General features: G+C 40.5%; 1 protein-coding gene across 10 annotated transcripts in view; it reads left to right on the top strand.

Annotated features, from left to right (window-relative positions):
• Sh3kbp1 (SH3 domain containing kinase binding protein 1) overlaps nucleotides 1-23,422 on the top strand; it is a 346,801-nt gene extending 323,379 nt beyond the window's left edge. For 4 of the 10 annotated variants that reach the window (XM_010643661.3, XM_010643665.3, XM_010643663.3 and 1 more), the window contains 5 exons: nucleotides 7,660-7,769; nucleotides 11,377-11,505; nucleotides 15,780-16,048; nucleotides 19,959-20,022; nucleotides 20,850-23,417. In XM_010643661.3, coding sequence (XP_010641963.1) covers nucleotides 7,660-7,769; nucleotides 11,377-11,505; nucleotides 15,780-16,048; nucleotides 19,959-20,022; nucleotides 20,850-20,891 — 614 coding nt within the window. In that variant the 3' untranslated portion in view covers nucleotides 20,892-23,417. Of the gene's footprint in view, nucleotides 1-7,659; nucleotides 7,770-11,376; nucleotides 11,506-15,779; nucleotides 16,049-19,958; nucleotides 20,023-20,849 lie in introns of all 10 variants that reach the window. The other 6 variants (XM_010643662.3, XM_010643667.3, XM_010643668.3 and 3 more) reach the window with 6 other exon arrangements.
• Nucleotides 23,423-24,986: the final 1,564 nt, after the last annotated feature.

The raw sequence follows: 24,986 nt of genomic DNA, 5'->3' as shown, positions 1-24,986 counted from the left end.
TAGAAGCCATGAAGACTCAGCATAAGAAAGAAATGGAAACAATGAATGCCCAGCAGAGGAAAGAAATGGAATCCCTAAAACAGATTCAAACAGATATTCAGGAGATGAAAAACTCTATTGAAAGTGTACGCAACAGAACAAAAGATTGCGAAGATAGAATTTCAGATATAGAAGATAGGATAGCAGTCAGTGACCGTGAAAAAAGAGGTCTATTAAAAACAGTAAGGGATCATGAGAAATCAATCCAACAACTCCTAGATGATACAAAGAAAAATAAAATAAGACTGATAGGAATTCATGAAAAAACAGGAGAAAACACAAATGATATAAAAAAGCTCTTCACAGAATTAATGACAGAAAACTTCCCAAACAGAAGGGAAGAATTAGACATACAGATAAGTGAGACATATAGAACCCCAACTAGCCACGATCAAAAAAAATCTACACCTAGACATATAATAATCAAGATTCCAGAAATCCAACAGAAAAACAAAATACTACAAGCAGTAAGAGAAAAGAAACAAATCACATGCAAAGGGAAGCCCATTAGAATCACAGCAGACTTTTCAACACAAACCCTTAGGTCAAGGAGAGCCTGGAGTGAGGTATTCCAAGTCCTAAAAGAAAAGAATCTCCAACCTAGACTTTTGTATCCTGCAAAACTCTCTTTCAAAATAGATGGGGAAATAAAATACTTCCACGACAAAGAGCACCTGAGAAATTTCATGAACACCAAACCAGCACTGCAAGGAATTCTAAACAATATCCTAGAAAAGGACAACGAAATTCACAATAACATGAGGCCCAACAGACCAAATCAAATAGGCAAGGCAAGAAACTAAAAGGAGATGGGAGAAAAAGTAAAAAGAGTCAACAAATGGACAAAAACATGACAAGAATAAGTCAAAATATATCAGTTGTAACCATCAATGTTAATGGCCTCAATTCACCAATCAAGAGAAACAGATTGGCAGAATGGATTAAGAAGCAAAATCCAACAATATGTTGTATACAAGAAACACACCTAGTGCAAAAGGAAGTCCATAGACTGAAAGTGAAAGGATGGAAAACAATTCTCCATGCGTCAGGAGTCCAGAAAAAAGCAGGGGTAGCAATCTTATTCTCAGATAAAGTAAATTTCAAACCAAAACTCATTAAGAGAGACAAAGAAGGACACTACATCCTTGTAAAGGGAACAATTCAAGAGGAAGAGCTGACAATCATAAACATATATGCACCAAATATAAATGCCCCCAACTATATAAAACAAATATTAAGTAACATGAAAAACCAAATAAGCACTAATACAATTGTAGTGGGGGATTTAAATACCCCACTATCACAAATTGACAGATCTACTAGGCAGAAAATCAACAATGAAATAATAGAACTGAACCAAGCTTTGGAACACATGGACTTAATAGATGTTTATAGAGTATTCCACCCCCAAAAACCAGAATATACATTCTTTTCGGCTGCACATGGATCATTCTCCAAAATAGACCACATACTGGCTCACAAAACAGGTCTAAATAAATGCAAAAAAATTGAAGTCATCCCCTGTTTATTATCAGATCATAGTGCAATCAAACTAGACATCAATAGCACAAGAAACTATAGAAACTTCACAAGCACATGGAAACTGAACAACACTCTCCTAAACAATCAATGGATTACAGAGGAAATTAAAGAAGAAATTAGACAGTTTTTACAAATAAATGAGAATGCCAATACAACATACAGGAATCTTTGGGACACAATGAAAGCAGTTCTACGTGGAAAATTCATAACATTGAATGCCCACACTAGGAAAACAGAGCGGGCTCAAATAAACAACTTAACGATGAAACTTAGACTCCTAGAAAAACAAGAGCAAGAAAAACCCAAAGCTCGAACAAGAGAGGAAATTATAAAGATCCGAGCAGAAATCAATGCAATTGAAATTAAGAAAACGATACAAAAAATAAATGAAACAAAGAGCTGGTTTTTTGAAAGAATAAATAAAATTGACAAACCCTTAGCTAATCTTATCAAAAAAAGGAAAGAAAAGGCTCAGATCCATGCAATTAGGAATGAAAAAGGCGAAGTCACAACAGATCCGAAAGAAATCCAGAGGATCATGAACACCTACTTTGAGAACCTGTACTCTAATAAAATGGAAAACACAGAAGAAATGGACAGATTTCTAGATACTTATGAATTACCAAAGTTGAACGAAGAAGATAAAAACATTTTAAACACCCCAATCACAATCAGTGAAATTGAAAATGTAATTAAAAACTTACCAACAAAGAAAAGCCCAGGCCCTGATGGATTCACTGCTGAATTTTACAAGACATTTAGAGAAGAACTACTACCATTACTCTTCAAACTTTTCAATGAAATTGAAAGAGAAGCTATACTTCCAAATTCATTCCTGGAAGCAAGTATCACTCTGATTCCCAAACCAGAGAAAGATACAACCAAAAAGGAGAACTACAGACCAATCTCCTTAATGAATATAGATGCAAAAATCCTTAATAAGATACTAGCAAACAGAATACAGAGGATTATTAAGAAGATCATCCATCATGACCAAGTCGGATTTATTCCAGAGATGCAAGGGTGGTTCAACATACGAAAGTCAGTGAATGTAATACATTATATTAACAAAGTCAAGGACAAAAACCATATGATCCTCTCAATAGATGCAGAAAAAGCATTTGATAAAATTCAACACCCATTCATGATAAAAACCCTGCAAAAAATTGGAATAGATGGTCTATACCTCAATTTAATAAAGGCTATTTATGAAAAACCATCAGCCAACATCATATTGAATGGCCAAAAACTGAAAACCTTCATGTTAAAATCAGGAACAAGACAAGGATGCCCACTATCGCCACTTCTCTTCAATATAGTTCTGGAAACATTAGCCACAGCAATTAGACAAGAGAAAGAAATTAAAGCAATAAAGATAGGAAAGGAAGAAGTTAAACTATCATTATTTGCTGATGATATGATACTCTACATTGAAGATCCAAAAAACTCCACCAAAAAACTTCTAGACTTAATTGACAGATTCAGTAAAGTATCTGGATACAAGGTGAATACCCAAAAATCAATAGCCTTTCTATACACAAATAACAGACAGACAGAAAGAGAAATAAGGGAAAAAATTCCTTTTACAATAGCATCCAAAAAAATGAAGTATCTAGGAATCAATCTAACAAAAGAAACAAAAGATCTCTACACTGAAAACTACAGCACTCTGAAAAAAGAAATCGAAGAGGATATAAAAAAATGGAAAGATATCCCCTGCTCCTGGGTAGGAAGAATCAACATAGTGAAAATGGCCATACTACCGAAACTGCTATATACATTCAATGCAATGCCAATTGAAATTCCAACACTATATTTCACAGAACTAGAAAAAAGAATCCAAAAATTCATTTGGAACCACAAGAGACCTAGAATAGCAAAAGCCATTATAGGCAACAGTCACATGGCACCAGGTGTAACAATTCCCAATTTGAAACTATACTACAAAGCCACTGTGATAAAATCAGCATGGTACTGGCAAAGAAATAGGCCTGAGGATCAATGGAACAGACTGGAAGACACAAAAACAAATGCAGATGTACTCAGCTACCTCATCTTCGACAAAGGAGCTCACCATCCTCAGTGGAGGAAAGATAGCCTCTTTAATAAATGGTGTTGGAAAAACTGGATATCAACCTGTCACAGATTAAAATTAGACCCTTATCTTTCGCCATGCACTAAATTAAAATCCAAATGGATTAAAGATCTAAATATTAAAACAGAAACATTAAACTTGCTGGAAAGTAAGTTAGGCAGAACTCTGGAAGACATTGGTATAGGAAAAGACTTTATGAACAAATCCTCAGTAGCACGGGAACTAGCAGAAAGAATCAACAACTGGGATCTCATCTTACTAAAAAGCTTCTGTACTTCAAAAGAAACCATTAGCAGAACTAAGAGACAATCTACAATGTGGGAAAAAATTTTTACCAGCTGTACCTCAGACAAAGGACTATTATCAAGGATATATAAAGAACTCAAAACAATCAGTCCCCCCAAATATAAAGACCCGATCCAAAAATGGGCATCCGAAATGAACAGACATTTCTCATACAAAGAAGTGAAAGCAGCAAGAAAATATATGAAAAAATGTTCCACATCACTGGTCATTCGAGAGATGCAGATGAAAACAACACTGAGATTCCACCTCACCCCACAAAGAATGGCTGCTATCAAGAAATCACACAATAACAAATGTTGGCGGGGTTGTGGGGAGAAAGGAACCCTCCTCCATTGTTGGTGGGAGTGCAGACTAGTGCAACCACTATGGAAATCAATATGGAGATACCTCAAAGAGCTTGGACTGGAGGTTCCATTTGACCCAGCCATCCCTCTGTTGGGTATCTTTCCAAGAGAACTAAAAGAATCATATCACAGAGAAGTATGTGCACCCATGTTTATAGCGGCACAGTTTGTAATAGCTAAATCTTGGAAACAACCTATTTGCCCATCCGTTGGAAACTGGATAAAGAAGTTGTGGTTTTTCTATAAAATGGAATATTACTCAGCCATAAAGAGCGAGAGAATAGATTCATTCATAGGAAAATGGATACATATTGAAGATATACTCCTAAGTGAAATAAATAAGTCCCACATGTGTAAATACCAAATAGTTTCCCTGGTGTGAATATTCTGCAACAATGCATAAGATTCTAATAAGATTACTGACATTTAGAAATGGGAGGAAAGGAGCTAAAGGTGTAGGGAAGGTGTGATACGTAGGGGAAGAACAAAAAGGGAAAAGAAAAAAATGTGAGAGAATGGAAAGATGAAAATAAAGTGTTTGTAGATGGGGAGGGGAGGAGGGGGTGAAGGGAGGGCAGAGGTAAGGGGAAAAAATGAGAATCGAGACTTGCCATGTAAAGGTACATGATCCCAACAATGAATGTAACTATACTATATCCCTAAAATGTACCAATAAACTCAATAAAATTAAAAAATATATATTTATGAAGAAGATTTAGAGATATGGCATACACGGTTCAGTGAAACAAGCAGCATGCAGTATTACATATAATATGTGCTACAGTCTGCCTATGTGAATGTAACTGTACTGTATCCCTAAAATGTACCAATAAACTCAATAAAATTAAAAAATATATATTTATGAAGAAGATTTAGAGATATGGCATACACGGTTCAGTGAAACAAGCAGCATGCAGTATTACATATAATATGTGCTACAGTGTCTGCCTATGTAGTTAAAGCCTGGAAGAAAATATACTGACATACTAACAGTGATTGTCCTAATGTGGTAAGATTATAGTTGACTTTCTTTAGTTATAGTTTTTTTTAATATGCATTGAGCATGTGTTACTTTTGGAATTGAAGAAGAAAATGATTTAAGAAGATTAACTGAGGGGATATTAATGTCAAGTAATGGCTTTTTGCATCAGTCCTGGAGTTTAATGTAGAATTTACATTTCAGACAAGAGGTAGTTGGTAGAGGTGAGTCGTAGGGTGGAGTCTGCAGGGCAGCCTTTTAAGGAAATAAGATTCTTTAAAGGGAAGGCCTTGCAAGGGCCGACCCAGGCCGCCAGCTTTCACAGTGTACATCCCAGCAGTGAGAATCTTTGCCCACTCCTGGCCCAGGATCCTCCTGCTGAGCCAGCTGGATGGCAGGGCCCCTTTTGAACTTCCCTAGGGCTAAGTGCTGATTAGTTTCACTGGATTTCAGTGGATCACTGATGTTATTCTCTGCACCCTCTTTGCAAACGGTTAACCTTTGTTTATAATTGTCTTGCCCTGTTCATAGAGTAATAGAATAATTATTCATCCACCAGGTACTAGAATGATGTCACTTAATGTAATTCCAGGTATAATTTAATGGCTTCTCTTGACCAGTGATTTTTGGTTGGTTTTGCATAGTCCACTAAAGAAGTTAGTTTGCAGATAACACCTGCCTGTACCTTAATAGAATAAAGCTGTTATATGACTAGAACATATGTTATATAACCAACAGCAAAAAGTTCTCCCTCAAATAGGAAGACTGCATAATTTTAACTTTTATGCCTTGATCCAGCTTATTTACAGTTATGACAGGATGCTTTCAGCTACAAATACAGAATATCTGATTCAAATTGGCTAATATTAACAGGGACTTGCTAATTTCACATGACAAAAAAGTCTGGATACTCACTCATTCTGAGGTTGGTGGGAAAATCTTTGTGGTTGACAGTCCCTCAAACTACAATATCTCCATTTTTCTGCTCTCTTACCCTCAAGATCTCTGAAACTATCCACCATGCCTTCCCTCACTTCCTTCATGGTCCTGAGATGGCTGCCGTAGCACCAGGCACCCTATACATATACCATGGCTTCCCATGGTGTAAGGGAGAATGCCAGTAACACAAAAGGCCTTCTACCCAACCCCAAACACCCACATACACATGCACACAGAGGCTCTTAGTAGACTTTCCTTTATTTCTCAGTGATCTAACTTGGGCTACATAGCTGCCTTTGGACTAGTCACAACTGCATATGTTATCCTGCGCTCATAAACCTGGGGTCTGTTAGCAGGGAGAATGGGGAATGGTTAGGGCAAGTAGCTCCTGCTGTGGCATTTAAAATACTGCTTACTTGTCAGGAGGAAATGGTGTTGCCCTAGTCACAAGCAATACTGGTGCTCAGGATTGGCCTCTTTCTCCCAACCATTCCTTTTAGCAACCACACACATCCACATTTGGTTTTTAGATCCATAGAACTTCACATAACTAGGTAGCCCCTTGGCCTGATCATTCACTGAAAAGAGTGACAAAGTAAAGGCAGATACCTTCCTCCTTCAGGCACATATCAGACATGTGCACAATTTTCCATTCCCCTGAGCATCAGCAGAAGCTGTGTGAGAGCAGGGCCTATGTCGGCTGTGTTTGCTGGTACAGCTTCATTATCTACTGCTCCGTGTGGCATGTGGCGTGTGGCCCAGAGTAGTGTCTCAGTAGCAATGGAGCGAATGAATGGATAAGTTGATGACCAAAGAAGTTAATGTCTCCATTGAATGAGACTCTGGAAGCACAGTTGGGCTGGGCTCTGTGAGTTACTGGGAGAAGTTTGTCTCCTTCTCCAGGGAGTTTACAGTCTGACATTAAGGTGATAGCAAATGAACAGACTAGAGCACACACATAGAGGAGGAGCCTGCCCTCTCTTTTTGTCTTTTGGAATCGATGACCAGCATTCTCTTGCCCATGTCTGTGGTACTTTGTGATGACTGCCTTTTGTGTCAAGACAGCAAGAATGTTTTATCTACTAAAATGGACTTGGATTCATGGAAAAAAGAGGGTTCTTCCTTTAATCCTTTTTCTGTAGCTTTTTAAAGATTTATGGATATAGCTGTAGAAGAAAAAAAAATCCATGTTTCTCTCTCCTGCTTGCTAGCTTGTTAAACAGAGAAGGAAATGATTATTATTTCACTTTGGGCTACCTTTACTGAATGACCAAAGGATGAAAATGGCCTTTGTAAATGATAAAGTGTGATTCAGATGAAAAGGATGCTTATTAAGAAAACGAGGTGCTTGCAACATAAGAATCTTTTCTCATTCCTATTTTTGCTCTTAAAAATTGGTTTTGTTTTTGTTTTAGACCTAGAAGGTTTTGACTCCGTGGTGTCATCTACTGAGAAACTCAGTCACCCAACCACAAGCAGGCCAAAAGCTACGGGGAGGCGGCCTCCATCCCAGTCGCTCACATCTGTAAGTGTCTCCTCATCAAGTCTCCTTATTTCTCTACAGCTGAAAAGCAGGAAAGATTGAGATTCTAGCCAAGAACCCATCTGCAAGTGGCCGATTGGAGACACTCCAGGAGAGGGAGGCCGAGCGATACACTGCCAACTAACTGTGATTTGAGAGTCTTTTTAATGAAGCAGTATTTCTTTCTATTTGTTTTTGTGTTTCTGCCAGCAAGATGGCACTCGCTCTTCCCATCTTTTCTTTCCTTCTAGACTGATTGTTGCTTGAACCTGAAATGAAATTGGTAAGAAAAAACTGTCATGTTTTATGGTAGGAAAAGGAGAGAGAGATTAGTTTGGTTGCTTAAACAAGGCAAAACTTTACGCAATAATGATCTGTCCCTAAAAGGCTCCAGGCAGAGGCCTTTATCTCCCCAAGCCCCATCATCTGCTCCCCTCCATACAACTCCCCTCAGACCTTCAGGGTGGTATTTTTAAACTTATGAATAGCTGGTCATGTAGAAGAGACCAATCAGAATTTTTGTGATAACCAATAGAATTTTTTATTTGGGTCATTTTGACTAATTTGTTATTGCAAACCCATTTCACATTTATTATACCAGATTTGAACATCACAATGCATAAAGAAGTAAGTTACCTGTATTCCTGCTCCCACAGCAAAGAAAGTTAACTTTTTGCTGTACATCTTTAGCTTTTTGAAAATTTATATTTGTATGTAAGAGTGATTTCTTCAAAAGTGGGATCACATAGTGGTACACATTATTTTACAATTTGCTTTTTCTCCTTAAAGTGTACACCCTTCTCTGCAGTCATTGTCTATTCTTCCAGAATAATACATGTAATACCTACCTACTATTCAAATGTGTGAGTACCAGTATATGAGAATTTATCTAGTTAGTACTATTATTTAATATGTGTTGTTTCCAGTTCTTCGTTATAAACAACACTCAAGGGAATGCCACTGTAGAAAGATTTGATGTTGTTCCAAAATTATTCACTTAGGTAAAACTTTCTGAAAATGGGTCAGAGGAAAATAAATGTATGCTTTGCTTTTGCCATAGGTTGGAAATGTCCCCTCCACAAAGGTTAAATTTGCCTTCCACAAGCAGTGTTTGTATGTTCGTTCATTTGTTCATTTTACCTGTCATCTGTCTGTGACTGTCTGTCTGTCTATCATGTTGCCTTGTCCTGGCAGCTCTAAGGCCTTATGAGCTCCATCCAGATACAATGGGGAATTAAACTTTTGCAGGTTTCCCATCACTAATCCCACCTAAGTTGTCACCATCCAGAAGAAAAAGAATGCCACTTCCTTTGAGCCTCTTCTCTCATATCTACTGAGTCTAGAAATATGTTTGAACCATCCTGTTTTTCTTCTTTCTATGAAACAAACCTCTGTGATGACACCTTTGAGAGAAAGACTTCAAAAGGAGGCTTCCTTTTTTACTCTTCTGTAGAGTTCTGTGACAACGCTGCCTTCTTTCCACTTGTCCTCTGTCCATACTCCACCCCAACATGCACATATAACACAACCTATTTCATTGATTCTTAGTATCTCTACACTTTGGTTTCTTGATCCTGTCTCTTACATCTTCTCTATACATCCTTCATCATTTTTATTTTCCTTCCAAATTCTTCCCAACTTTTCAAGGTTTAGAGAGCCTTGTGTTAAAATTAAATACAGAGGTTCAAATTATCATTGCTCCCTAGGTATATGCATCCTGTGTGGGGAAGTTTGTGTGTATTTGAGGGATCAAGTAAAAGCATCTCGTCTTCACTCTGATTTTAGTCAATATGGTTATTCATTCATTCACTCAACAAATGCTTGTAGACTTTTATCCCCTGTGGACTGAATACTTACATGTTCTGTGCCAGCTATCAAGGATACAGCTGGGATTGAAAAGTACACAGTCACTACCTGCAGGAAGCTTATGGCACAGTGACTTGAAGGGAGTTATTTTTTATTTTTATTTTTTTATTTATTATAGGGAGGTTTTTTTGGCAGACTTACAACAACGGGATACATTTGTGCTTTAATGGAACATAATGACCATACTCTCTTCCCTTCAGTTCCATTCACCTCCCATTTGAATATGTACACTGAATTCCTATTTACTCTTCTTGCAGTTAGTACCTGAGGTTTTTAAATAGAAAAATAAGATTAATGAATAAGGACATACTTCCTAAAAGGCCACTGGGAAGAATGATTGAGGAAAAAAGCCAATCCTGATTCTCCTGCTTGGGGCCATTCACCCTAATTGAAGCTATTTATGTTTATAGGATACAAAGAGAAAGCTGTGACTGGCAGCTCATGCAACATAGGTTGTGTAGGAGGAAACAGGCTTTTTAAATACAATCACAAAATGAAAGGATCCAGGCATTGCATGGTGGCTAAGCAGTTAAGCCTAGATTAATAAGAAAGCTTAGTGGGGTAAGGGGATGTTATTTTAGGTAATTGAATTTTCAGGTCAAATAAAGATTAACAAATAATATCTCTTATAAAGTAAAAACTTTGTTTAAAAATTCCTTAAAATATCTTAGGTTTCTGCATTAGTAAGTAAACACAAGAAAATAAACAATATTTGTGGGTCTAATTTTTCCATAATGACATCACATGGTGGTTCTAAAAAGGACTATTTTTCTACCACAGGAGTTGAAGGCAGAGGGATGAGGCCCAAGATATCACTGGAAGATTCCTTGTTAGAAAGGATTCCTTGTTGTAAAAACTCTTATTTTCATTTGCTTTTTTTTAAAACAGAAACATTCTAGTTCAGGATTCATTTCTGACCAAGTCAATTCTGGTGACTTGGTCCCCATTGATTCAACTTTTTTATCTTCACAGTGAGGAGGAAGGAGAGGAGTGTCATCCCCTATTTTACCGAAAGGTGCCTCTATTCTGTAAATATGCTTAGCAAATACAGACTCCAAGGTGAATGTTGGCTGACATCAGTACAAGGGTAGAGACTTGGCAACAGGTACCAAAGAAAAGATGAACTTGTTGCATTAGCAGGCAGGGCTGGTTTTCCTGGCTGAGGAAAGCCTCCTCACCGGACCACGGACTTGGTGGTCCCTTGCCTCTAGAAATGGTCTCCTTCAGACAAGTCCTGTAGGGGGCTTTAGTGTGCAGCAGATTTTGTGATCTTGGAAAGAGGTCAAGAAAAATGAGGGAATGAAGGAGCAGAGGAGAGGCAACTTCCTGTTGACTATGTGCTTTTCCCACCAGCCCTATAAAGGGCAGGGACCATGTGTAACATGCTATCGTTAGGTGTGCAGTACCAATCTCAGTGCTGGGCACACAGTAGCAAAAGAGAGAAAGGAGGGATGGAGCAAGAAAGAATGGACAGTGCATTCTTGCATAGATGCAGTGGCTGATGGGCAGTGGGGAAATATCCCTAGTTTAGGAAACCTTGCTTCTTGGTCCCATTCTTACCACTAACCAGATGTATGATGATCTCTAGTAAACAGATAATAGCACACTTTCTACCTCAGCAGGTTTTAGTGAGGAGACAAACTAGAAGTGTCAAGTGCTTTGAGAAGCATACAGCGTCATATTAACGGAAGCTGTCACCCAAGGTATGATTCTGACGAAAGCATTTTCTTTTGGCTTTATCCAGTCCTCCCTTTCAAGCCCCGATATCTTTGACTCCCCAAGTCCCGAAGAAGATAAAGAGGAACACATTTCGCTTGCGCACAGAGGACTAGACGTATCCAAGAAGACTTCAAAGACTGTTACCATATCCCAAGTGAGTGACCAGTCAGGGCAAGGTGTCCCTGCCCTTCCATGCGTGCGTTAACAGGGGTTATAAACCAAACAAGAATATACAGACAATACAGGTGTTTGTCATTATTTGGTGACAGTGATTACTTTAGTCATCAAATCCCTGAGGCCTACTGCAGGGTCTCCAAAACTGAGCAGAATCCCTGAGCCACAAATTCACTTGCTTTTTCCCATGTTTTCTCTTCTTCGTGCTGTCATATGCACAGGCACAAATGTCTTCACATCCAACCCCACCCCCACAACCCACACAGCCGAGACAACTTAAAAGGCCTTGAAATGTCTAGAAAGACTACCCTTCAATATATTAAATGTCGTGCCCTCTTCTCACAGATCTTGTCTTTCATGTTCAAAGCTTGCCAAAAATTATAACTGGAGGATCATAAATATGAATAACTTATATGGTCTTTTAAAGAAAAGCTGATTTGGATTCACAGTCTATAAATTCATAGTCTAAAATATTTTAATTTTAGTGTATGCCCAGGGAACAGTATAGCTACTTTAGCTTATTTATTTGAGAGAGAGAAACAAAGAAGGTGTTGTTGCTGGGTACTGTGGCACAGACCTCTAGCTCCACCTACTCAGGAGGCTGAAGCAAGGGGATCTCTTGAGCCCAGGAGTTGGGAACTAGCCTGGGCAACATAGTAAGACCCTGTCTCAAAAAAAAGGAGAGGAGGCTTGGGTGTAGCTCAGTAGTAGAGCACTTGCTTAGCATAGTAGCATGGGCAAGGACTGAATTCAATCCCCAGAAATGAAAAAAAAAGACATTGTCTGGCTACCACATGCATCTTTGAAGAGGAAGCACTGTATATAAGTTTTATTCTTCCTATGAATATGAACCAAGATTTAAAACTTTCATTTTTCTCCTATTAAGTAAACTCAACTTAAATTTTTTCCAGAACATTAGCAACTTCTTCCTGCCTAAAAGCAGAAAACTATAGTTATATGAAGCAGAAATTAGTACAAAGAAATCAAAGACTATGTGAGATTTTTCCTTATAGATTTAAGAATTTATAGATAGATATACAGATATAGATATAGATATATAAATCTGATACAGTAAACAAAATTGGATCCTAAAAAAACAGATCAATTTTAATTATCCACAAAACCAAAGCATTTTTCCTTTATAAAGGATTCCATTTACTGAAATTGGATTTAGACTTTTTTTCAGGTGACCATAGGAAAACCTTACAGTTTTCCTTTCATTGGCATCCTTGGGGTGTCTCTACTCTGACATCTACTGGTGGCAAGTGGTTTTTCATGTTTCTAGCAGTTCTATTCTATCAGCCTGTTTTACTTCCCAGGAGTTTTCAGGTTGTGTTTTTCATTGCTTCTAGAAATTCCACTTGAACTAATTTGATCAGGGAATGTAGTGACCTACACTCTGTGAGAGCTTAAAAAATACTTGCTAGCAGAAATGGGCCAGGAGAGCCAGTCATATAGGAAATGCCAAAAGAAGTACTGATCGAAGAAGTATTTGTAAGTCAATTAGTGTTATGGGCTTTGGTGGTCCTGAGAGATACTAAGGGATATGGCATGGCAAACAGAGGAAGGCATGAGCCCAAGAATAGATAATCAGAAAAGAAAACAACAGGAGAGCATAAATCTTCAGACTCAGGCAACCACAGTCACGGTGCTGAGCCGAGGGATCTGGTTGACAGCAGAGGGACTGAATCACAGTTGTGTCAGTGATTAGCTCTGAGACTTTGGGAATCACTCAACCTCTAAGCCTCAGTTTCCTGCTTGGTAAAATGCTTGTGTTAGTTGATCCCTGTTTAAATTGCAGAACTGACGTCCGGCATGTGATCAGTGCTCCATAAATGTCAGTCCCTCTTCCCTCGTACTATAACTCCTACTGACAACAAAACCCAGGCTGGCAAAGTGCTTTTGCTGGCAGCAGAGAGCGCTTTTCCTCAATGGTAACTTGGCAGAGAAAAGGAGAGCAGAGAGGCTGGGAATGATGGCCCATCTGCTTTTGGCTCGCTCTGCCCAGTCTGTGCCTCTAGCAAAGCCTGAATGCAGACTCTACCTCCTTGTTGCTGTGCCAACCAAGTCCCTTCTTGGCACCTGCTCCTGGGGTGGCCAGCTGGGCACCTGTTGCTGGAGGGAGTCCCGTGGCTGCAGTGCCAAGCTCCACCATGGACCTCAGCTTTTGCCCTGTTACTCAGCCCCTCACCTCCCAGCACCTACCCCACTACTTCACCTCCTTCCCACCAACTCACGTTCCCTTGACAGTGTCTTCTCCCTAGGCCTACTGGGTGACTCTCTTCCCTTGCACCCAATACTGTCCCATTCCCTGTGCCCTCCTGGCTTCCTCAGGACATTTATCTATCTGGTCTCCCTTCCCTCTCTCTACCCAATCTTCAGCTTAGCTGTCCAAAACAAAACCCTTCCTCAATTCTGTTTCCCCCTGAGGCTTCTGCATCTTCCCCCATCTTCCTTCCTTGGCCAAGTCTTCAGTTTGCCAGCCACACTTCTCACTTCCCATTCAGAAACCGATCTGCCTCCATTGAGTTTTACCTCCTTTGCATCACCAAATGGTCTCCCCTATTTTCCTCTCAGCACCTTTGACCCATTATCTAACCATTTTTTTTTCTTTTCTTTCTAGAAACCTCTCTGGTGGCTTCCATAACCCAGGCCCCTCTACTGGTCCTGCCTTGCCTCCTCTCTCACTGTTATTTCCCAGTTGTCGGGGGCTGCCTCTCCCTTATCTCCTTATCTGTTTCATTTAGGAATTCTCAGGTTCCACCATTGGGCCTCTTCTCTTCATGGCTCCCATTTCCTTTGGCCCAGCTCATTCTTTTGGTTGTGCCACTAGACCATCCCTTTAGCCATCCCTCAGGCTCCTAAAATTCAATGTAAAACAGAAATATCTGTGCCTTCAATCTGCTCTTCCTCCCATGAAAGGTACACTGTCAGTGTCTGCTCCCCCGCCCATGGCTCTTGATCTTCCTCTTTCACCCTCTATAGCCTATCCAGGAACTCATCTCCCTGGCCACGAGGTGTCTGCTACACGAGGGTAGGGACTGCATCAGTATTGCTCACTCCCTGCTCCAACACCAAGATTGATGTTTAGTGTGCTTTGTTAGATGCTCCTGCTTTTGCTGTATCTCTCGAAGTTGTCTTCTCACCATTTCTAGCTTTCATTGTGTAAGAGTCTCCCAGCAGTCTTACCACCCCTTAGGCTTTTCTGCAGCCAGAGTGAGCATTAGTAGAACACTCATGTTCACCCTTTTACCCTGCCCCTTCTCCCTTCCCAGCTTTGTCTTTTCTTCCTAGCACTCTCGCTCGCCTCCTCTGACCTTCTAGCCTTACTTCCACTAATGCATTTTGCTTTCTGGTCTCTAGACTTTTGCCTGAGCAGTGGTGGTGAACCTGTGGCATGCATGCCACAGCAGGCATGCAGAGCCCTCTCCGTCAGCATGTGGGCCAAAGTGTGTGAGTTGTTTTTTCTAACTAAAACCTCAGAGTCTGGCATGGTGGCACACAGCTGTAATCCCAGCACTCTGGAGGCTGAGGCAGAAGGGACGTCATGAGTTCAAGACCAGCCTAAGCTATATAGCAAGACCCTGTCTCCAAACAAAACAAAACAAAAAAACCCAGAACATCTCAGTATTCAGGTTTAATTGCAGTGTTGGCACTTTGTGATAAATAAGTGAATTTTGGGTTGCAGTTCAGGCACTCAGTCTCTAAAAGGTTTGCCATCACTGGCCTAGCACCTTTCCTCCTCTGACTTCTTTCTCTAACCATGTCTCCTTTTTTCAGGCCCCCTCCAACATGGGACTGTCAGCTGCCTCTCCATGCTGCCCTTGCTCTGGGATGGTTGGCCCTTTGAGGTGTTTCAGGGGTGCTCTGTGCTTCCTCCCTCTTGTGCAGTCTTCCCCATTATCTGCAGTGTGTTGGTTTGTCTGTCCATTTGAGCTCTGTATTCCATGCTCTCTGAGGGCTTACTTTAGAGTTTATTGTGCCTGGCAAGCAGTTAGGCATCTGTGTGTGTATATGAAACCAGTCCAGAACTGTTTGTTCAGAAAGAAGATTAAATTCAAAACATGTATTGGCAATGCTTGGGTGAGGAGAATATCTGTACCAAGTCAGCCCGTGGTGGCTTACAGGTGAAGGAATACATGAGTGGAGAGAGGTGGGGACAGGGGTGTCGAAGGAGGGTCTGACTCTCCAGGACAGTGAAGCACTGCACATAAATCCCTGGCTCTGAAGCCTTTCCACCTTCCTCCATCACAGGTGTCCGACAACAAGGCATCCCTGCCACCCAAGCCAGGGTCCATGGCAGCGGGCAGTGGTGGGCCAGCCTCTCTGTCCTCAGCAGTGTCCTCCCCACTGTCGTCCTCTTTGGGAACAGCTGCACATAGAGCCAACTCCCCTTCTCTATTTGGCATGGAAGGAAAACCAAAGATGGAGCCTGCAGCCAGCAGCCAGGCAGCTGTGGAGGAGCTAAGGGCACAGGTCCGTGAGCTGAGGAGCATCATTGAGACCATGAAGGATCAGCAGAAGTGAGTTCCTGGGGACCTTTGGCAACAACCTCACAGATGGCTTTCCATTGGGCCAGGGGGTCAGCTGGGCTTCCCCATTGATGGTGGCAATAGCAGTAGGAGTGAATGTGGATCCTAAGAGGCTTAAAGTATACTTAAATTATGCTATATGTTTTTATATTCAGGCTACTGAGAAAATCAAATACCTAAGAATATTAACTTATAAGAAGGAAAGGTAGGGGATGGGGATTTAGTTCAGTGGCACCACACCGGCCTCACAAGCACAAGGTCCTGAGTTTGATCCCTGGTGTTGGGCCTGTTGTGAGGCAGAACATCATAGTAGGGAGCATGTAGTAGAGGAAATTGCTCACCTCAGGGCAGCTGGGAAGCAAAGAGAAATAGAAAGGGGCTAGGGTCCCAATATCCTCTTCAAGGATGTACCACTTTATTCCAGTGGGCCCCATCCCCTAAGGGTTCTATCACCTTGCAATAGTACCACAGGCTGGTGACCAAACCTTTCATACATAAGCCTTTGGGGGTACATTCAAGTGCAGTACAGTATAGCAGTATGTATACCACTCCTTAAATAAGACCATCAGCCAGCTTTTCCTCTAGCATTAGAAAAATTGCAACTTCACTTAGCTGCCAGTTGAAGTAAGTGGCCTGCACTGAGAAGCTGAAACATTTGAAGAAGATATAAGGAATCTTAACTGAGACTTCACACTCAACAGGATGCTCTTACCATGAGACTTAGGATGTCCTTTTCCATTCAGGCCTGCACACGTACTCTTGTTACATCTCTCATCCTCTGAGAGTGCTTGGGTGGGGAGAAAGACCTGTGAGCAAAAATAAACATCATTTATCCATGTTACCTGATGCCTTAGTCACTTTCCTGTCACTGGACACAATACCTGACACACACAACTTAAAGGAGGAGAGGTTTATTTTGGCTCACAAGTTTTATTTATTTTTTATTTTTTATTTTTTGGTACCGGGGATTGAACTCTGGTCCTTGTGCTGCAAGGCAGGCCACCGAACCACTGAGCTAAATCCCTGGCCCTAGGCTCACAAGTTTTAAAGGATTCAGTGTACAGTTGGCTGGCTCCGAGGCAGGAAGGGCATGGTAGAAGGTTCTGGTGGAAGACAGTTGCTCCTGTCTTGGTGACCAGGAAGCAGAGAGTGAAGGGAGGAGCTAGGGAGGGAGATTCACCCTTCCAGGTCACGCCCCCAGTGACCAGCCTCTATGGAGCAGACCCTACCTCTTACATCACATTCAGCTCCTAACAATTCAGTGGATCAAACCACTGATGAGTACAGGGCCCCCATGGTCCAATCACCCAAAAGCCCCATCTCTGACATGAGCCTTTGGGAGGGGGACATTCTAGATCAGTGATGGAGAAGCTTTTAGAGCTTTCAGTGGTAGCAAACAGTCCAATGAGGCACACATGCCATAGGTTCGCCACCACCATTCTAGATCGAAACCATAGCACCTAGAATGCTATTTGCATTGGCAAATATGGGAGAAGTGTTAGATGTAGTTGGCATTTACTTGAAGAATCTGACACTCAGAGAGTTCAGAAATTAGTTAACTCTTTCTTGAGGGACTCAGAGGAGGCATCTTGAGGCATTTCCTGAGAATTTTGAAAGATGATCTAGGATTGCCAGGCGCAGAGCTCTCCAGCAGAGGTAACGGCATTCTGATTCGCAGGCATATGGAGTGACCTGGTCAGTCAGCACATCCCCTGGAACCTGGCCACCTTGGATCAGGAGGTTCAAGAGATCCAGCTAGAGATCTGTAGTCATGTCCTCAATCTGAGGTTGGCAGAAGGCCTGTCACCTGTCTCCCCCTACAAGACTGCAGGGCCCTAAAGTGTTTTACATGCTTTGAGGATAGTTGGGTTATGAAAAGTTAATTTGAAGACTTTGAGAAGGCCTTCACTATACATTGAGAGGATGGAGCGAATAGTATATGTGGTATTTCCCAAATGTACTTAATTGTAGAGCCCTTTTATTCCAGAGCATCCTAGGAAGAGGTTTCTGTGGGACTTTCTTTGAGCAGTGTGACTCTAAGCATGTTCTGTTCTACTCAACATAAAATCGGGGCCTCTTGGACCAACTTCTTGACTGGAAGAAGAAACTCGTGGAATAAACATGTACAACTGGCAGGATGGAATTTAAGAGGTTTTCCTGGAGCCAGCCAGGCTGCCCCTAATACTTAAAATACCTAGATCCTCGCTGGCTCTGAAGATTATAGGTTTGAGTACCCAAAGCCCCTACCTATGTCCAGGCAATATGCCTCCTTTGCTCAGGTGGTGATCTTATGGCCCCAGGACATCCCAGAGCATTGGTTCTCAGCATTCGGAACAGGAACATCATTGAGTTGCGTCCAGGACTTTGGCCCCTTCCACCCTCTGAGAAGTGCCTAGAAACCACCTACATTCCTGAAATGGCCTGAGCTTGCCACTGAACATGCCTCTGAGCAAAGAGCCATCTGCACTTTGAAGTCTGAGGATAAGTGGTTGGAACAGCCCTTCTCTAGCCAACATCACCTTGGATAAACACCTTGAAATGGGCTGTTTTCCAAAGTCTGTCTCTTCCAGCCTTTCTCAGACTGGCCTTCATGACTAAGATCAGTGGATCCCCACCAGTCTCTTACCTTAGTTTAGTGATTACCTTCCCTTTAGGATTCAACTCAAGTCTGCCAACTTTCTTTATCCCCAGTTGTGCTCTGCATTGAGAGACCAGCTCACCTCCCTGTTCCCTGTCAGCTCCCCTGTCTGCCTGCCTCCTTGTCAACTTACAGAATTGTTTTCAGTAGTTCAATATTTGGTCATTTTCTTTGGACCACCTTCCTGAATAATTTCCCCCTGACCCAGACCACTCAAAGCTTTATCTTCCATAGTCTTCCTGCAGTTGGGCCATTGCTTTAGGATCTCGCCTTCTACTTCTTTCTTAAGCTTTAAGTAGTGCCCACTGAGATATGTCTGCATAATATGTATAGTAGCGAATCACAACTGGTTAATACCAGATAAGCCAATGTGTTAACAGTAGTGCCTGGAAATTATCCTAAGTATAATGACCATCAAGGTGCTTGTCTAAAGTGAGCGAACACAATATCACTACTACTGTATTTACTGTGCTATTTCTGCAATCTGTTTTTTGATTTTCCATCCCAGTTTGTAGAAATATACATATAGAATGGAGTATTTCTTACCTTAAAAATGGAAAAACAGCTCTCAGATTAGAGTATGGATAGTTGCAATGTTCTAAGCATAGATCCCTGATGTTGCAAAATGATTACTTTTGTTCCACTTCATTATTTAAAGTTGGAAAAGCTATTTGGCTGTGAACCCTAATTTGTGTATGCTTTCAGGCATGATTATTATATTGTTGGTTCAGTTACGTCATCTCCAAGTTTTGAGGTCTATTCATAAGATTTTGAGGATCAGTGAAAACATAGTAATAGCCTTTTTATTACAATGAAAGAAGTTACCTATGGATTGGTAAAAATTTATGCAATGAAGATTATTCTGTAATCATATTTGAAGACCAGTGATTCTGTTATGAAGGAACAGTTAGAGGGAAAATGACAGACTATGAGCCTGGATACCTGGAGTCTAGTCATTGGGCAAGTTAAGCGACCATTCTGGGTCTTAGTTTCTCTATCTTCTTTTGGGAGAAGTTTGGGCTAAGGCGTCTCAAAGATCATTTTTAGACCTCCCATTTGATGGCTGCATATTTTGGCAACCTCCAATTAATGACAAGCTTTTCTGTATGAAACTGATCATAAGCAGTAATAATGCAAATATGTTTGATCCACATTTTCTTTGTAAAAGGGTTGCATGGATTCTGTAGTGATACTAAGAGGTTTCTTTTCTCTTATTGGGGAAATCTGGGCTTTTGTTTTATTCTATTGCCATTTGCTTTTCAGACGAGAGATTAAGCAATTACTGTCAGAATTGGATGAAGAAAAGAAAATCCGGCTTCGTTTGCAGGTGAGTCCCTCAGGCTCCTGCTGCCCATGAGTCTCCAGGAGGTCTTGTGGAAGGTGAAGATAAGTAAACATTCCCCCAGTTAGGCTTTTCATTTGGAATTTATCTTACACATCTCTGTGAAAAGCTCCCTTCAGTTTTCAGGATGCCTCATTATTAGTAACTGCCAGATGCCTACTGGCTTCTTTCATGTTGTCAATGGGACTCCAGGGACCACAGCTGTACACACTTGGTCTTTTCATCCCTCTACTTCTTCCTGATGGCTATGTCAGTCTTGCCAGGGCATCTGAGCTCTGACACCCCTGACCTCTGATTCACCTCTGCCATGACCAAATGGTGAAGAGTACATGCGTGTTCCAAATGACCAAGGTCACCTTTCAGCTTACATCCATTTGGTTCCATTGGTGGTAATTGGGATAGATTCTGCTTAAAGAAAGGATAGGTAACTATTTACTATCATTTTGGGGGTGCTGACACACACACCCATCGGCCAGCCACAGCTGCCTTCCAACACTGTGAGATAGTCCAATATGTCATACCCTCTGGCTAGGAAACAAATCATTGTTACTTTTGACAAAATTTGGGTCCTTGTAGGCTGAAAATTAAAATGTTCACCATGTCCTAGTGAATCATGACTGTGTGCCTATTCTTTAGGTTTATATCACTTCAGACGTTCATTGTTTTTGAGTCTTCATTCATGTCATTTCACTCATTTCACCTCTAAAACTGTCAGGCTGATTATTTTCTTTCTATCGACAAGTTTGAATACCTTTCAACCTTTGTTAAACCAGCCAATTCATTGTGATTTTGATTCTTTTCCCCTTTCATAGATGGAAGTGAATGACATAAAGAAAGCTCTTCAATCAAAGTGAATACTTGATAACTGAGATGTCGCATTATTCATCCTCAGTCCTAGACTCAAAATTTTCTGCCCCAGCCAAAATAATCTTGTGCCAAAAGATTAAAGGTTTGCCTCAGCATGTCCCTGTTTGAAAGATTAGCACAAAAGTCTTGATAGCACAACACAAATTCCATCCAAGAGGAGAATCTTCCCCATGGTTTAGTCCTCGGTCTGGCACTGGTTGTGACTTAGAGCAAATTGTGCTAAAGGCTTTTCTACCTTGAGATCTCATGCTAAACGAAAACTCAGGCAGTTTAGTCCATAGTGGTACTATTTTGATGATGTTTTCCATTAATAAAATGTAATTTCAGATTATTCGTTTACAAGGTTTATAATTTTATGATTTTTTTTATCGTGTTTTGTCACAGATGCCTCTAGTGTTTGTACTACACCTAGTCAGAAAGGAGCATCTTGTTTTTTTTGCTTCAGGCAAAAAGCTGCCTCACTTTGTGTTCCCCTTTAGAATTCTATTACATATGCAATTTTAGGTCCAACCTGTCCCTTCCCTTGCCAGCAGACCCTGCCACCCTAAGAGAAATTTTAGCTTATATATGATGGTATATTTACTAAAAGAGAAAGAAAGTCTGGTATTTGCAATGATCTGTGCCTTCTTTTTACCACCCTCTTGATTGGAGCTTTTGTGATGCAGCTACCATGATTAAAAAATAAATAAAAATAAAGAAATAAAAATCTGCCACTTATCCAAGTCCACTAGAGGCCACTATCTTCACAGCTTCTCTCACCCTAGTCAAAGGTCCTTAGAGAAGACTGCTGAGAAGTTGGATGTGCTCTGTGGTGCCAGCTGTGACTTTTCTGTTTCTCTTACTTTTGGGTTGTTCGTGAAACTAGAAATGTCGTTCCTGCTTGATTTTTCATCAGCCAAGTTAAATCCCTGCTTCCTGTCCTTTGCACCTTTTGCGTGAACAGAATATGCATTATTAAAGCAAAAAAAATAAAATAAAAGTAAAATGCAAATGAAAACAATGGGGGGGGGAGTTGTGTTATTTCCTGCACTGGGTTATCTGTGTGTGTTATTGTTTAAAAAACTGTATTCACATAATGTCATTTGCCTTGCTCACTTGTAACTCCTTGGGTCCAAGAGAATGGGAGGATGGTCTTGTTGAAGTGTAGCCACTGGATCTTTCTTGCATTTATGGGAAAATTGCTTTTCCTTTCCCAAGGAAACTGATGTTTGCTTGTCTGCTTTATCTTTGTAGCACATGAACAGTTCAGCCTTAGATGATGTAAGACTGTTTTTGCATCCTTAGCTAAAAATAAGGAACATACTGTATTGCAAGATTGTGCAGGGGGTAGAAGTGAAGGGTGCAGTCCCTTAATGTCCCCCAAAGATGTTTGATTTGTTTCTAATCAGCTGCTTTGTCTATTTCTTGAGTTTTATAGTGAAATTACTGAACATTAATAGATTTGCACAACTACAAAGAGTGAGAATTGATAATACTGAAGGACTGATGCAAAAAATCACCACGTTATTCATCACTGAAAGTATAACAAATAAATGTAATTTCATTTCTCTTCCTCCTCACTCCCCCTACCTTGCTCTCACCTGCAAATTCATCCTTTCTACCTGAGGCTCTTATCTCCTTTCCAGTATTTACAGAGCCCTAATGCCCTGGTCTTCTGGGTGGAGACAGTTAAGGGAAGGGAGTGTGTAAAGAAAAAAAAACTCACATCCTTCATCCCCATTTCTGGATATCTTGCCATTTCAGCAGCCTTGATCTTGGTGTGCTTGGGGCCAGGAACACCAAGTTTCCTGGGGCATTGCAAAACATTCCTGCATCCCTTGACTGATCCTAGTATTTCTGCATTAAACTTGAAGCCTTCAGAGATTTCCCAGCACCTAATATAAGAATGACGATTGGATTCTTTGGTGTTTGAATTTCTCATTTGCTCATCGAGAAAACCCCCTAATGATATAGTTTTATATAATGTGTATACAGAGTAGGATTGTTAATAATTAAATTAAATTGATCGGCTGGGGCACCTTCATGGGGCACTAGCAACATGGAATGTAGAGGGCTGATTTTTCCCCTCGCAGAGGCCATTGGCTTCCTTTGTATAAAGAGAGGGAGAAGTGATTGTAGAAAGAGAAATTGGCATGTCCAGCAACTGCCCCCTTGGGTTAACCAGCAGGAGGATTCTGCATCATCGAACTGGATGACCCATTACCCAAAAGGCCATCATCATCTTTACTCTTGACAAAATGGACCCCTCAAGGATATTGAAAAGCTTGGAAGTGTCACTTTTTAAAAAATATTATTTTGCATTCAGCATGGACTTGACCGGGCATCTATGGAGATTATTTTTTTGCTTCATTTTCTAAAGTTGTATTTAGAAAAGTCTTAAGTATTGTGCTTTGTAAAAGAAAATGATTAAAATGAAATTTTGTGGAAAATATTTTTGTTCAAAGTTGTCATGTCCAAGAGGAATGATTTCTTGGAATATAAATCCTTTTTCTCCATTTACACAATTTGCTTACTCATAGAAAAGTCCTCAGACTCACATGAAATAATCCATTGGAATTTGTGCCTGTTTATTCCATTTTTTAAATTGTCAATTTTACATTCCTATGTAAGCAGAAAATGATAGTTAGGCATTCTATTTTTAGTGTAAACCATTAAATTATCCTTATCTGAATAATGGTGTAAAGCCACTTTTATTCATACACAGCCCTCTAGGCAGCACACCCAAGTGCCTAATTTGTTTTCTCCCATAAGAACATCCTATATCATCATGTGTGCGTGTGTCTGGTTAGTAATGGTGGGGTTTTATTTCCTTTCATAAGCATCTCCTTGATGGGAAAACTGCAGAGTGTATACTGAATTGCTCATCGTTGCCGTGGTCTGTATAAAAACAATCCCCAGGTCCCACAGAAGCTTTTACAACCTGAGGTCATCATGGTCCTCCTTTTTTATTAGATTAGATGTAGTCTTTAATTATTTCTGTACAAATTAATGTCAAGATGTTTCAGTACCAAGAGGGCTTGGTTAAAAGCTTTTTCATTTAATTTTGTACAAATACTAACAGGAACAAAGCAATGTATGTGGGTGTAATCAGAGTTCACTTTGGCTGATTGTGGCATTGACCAGAGGGAAGACTGGATGCTTAGGGTCTGACATGGGGATGAAGACCCTATTCTCAAACTTAGCTTGGCAAGAGCCAAGATGGAGAAAACTCCCATCTATAAGTAAATGTCAGTGGGATAAATACTGATGGGGAATCAAGTCTCTTAAAAAGACGAGCCTTGCCAGTCGTTCCAAGTTCTGTCCCTGGGGTAACTAAGACATTCTCTGGATCTGTGGCGGTACTTGACACCAACAAGAACTTATGAAGAAGGTGCAGGTAGGTCCCTTCATGCTTTGTTACTTGGTCCAAAACTGAAGTGGCCAAGGGGGTAGCCCCTTCCTTCAAACAGCACTTGTCATGTTTGTAAACTTGGAATTTACAGTAAAATGGGCTTTTCCTTTGTTGCTGGAGCAATATGTGATAACTTATTTCAACCAAACAGCAAAGTGATCTACTAGGTTGATCTAGAATATTCTGAGGCAAAAGAGAAAAAATAGGGTCAGGGATTTAGCCCAGTGGTTCCACTGCCTGCCTCACAAGGACCCAAGTTCAATCCTTGGTACCAAAGAAAGAAAAAATAGAATGAAAGAGCTAAATTTCATGGAGCCATTCTCTTTAAGTGGCAGCAAGTCTAATTAAATTATGCAGGTATAACAGCTCATTTAAGTTTTGAATGCTTTTCTACCCTCCCTACCCCTATAGAATATTCCTAGTTCTCCAGAAAACTAAGGTTTGTGGGTAAGCTTTGAGCTTCTTGTGGGGAAGTGCTTTAGAAATTAAATTTTTCATTGTATTTTTTATTAAATAAAAATAAGTTTTAAGGGTTTTTTCTAACTTTTTTTTAAATTAATTTATTTATTTATTTTGGTACCGGGGATCAAACTTGGGACCTTGTGCTTTCAAGGCAGGCAGTAGAACCACTGAGCTAAATCCCCGGCCCTTTCTAACTATTTTTTAAACTAACCAAACTATTGTAAAGCTA

This window comes from Fukomys damarensis, unplaced genomic scaffold (assembly GCF_012274545.1).
Source record: "Fukomys damarensis isolate Sample0158 unplaced genomic scaffold, DMR_v1.0_HiC HiC_scaffold_39, whole genome shotgun sequence".
Lineage (NCBI taxonomy): Eukaryota > Metazoa > Chordata > Mammalia > Rodentia > Bathyergidae > Fukomys > Fukomys damarensis.
The sequence above is the reverse complement of the archived record's forward strand: the minus strand, read 5'-3'. Positions and strand labels throughout refer to the sequence as shown.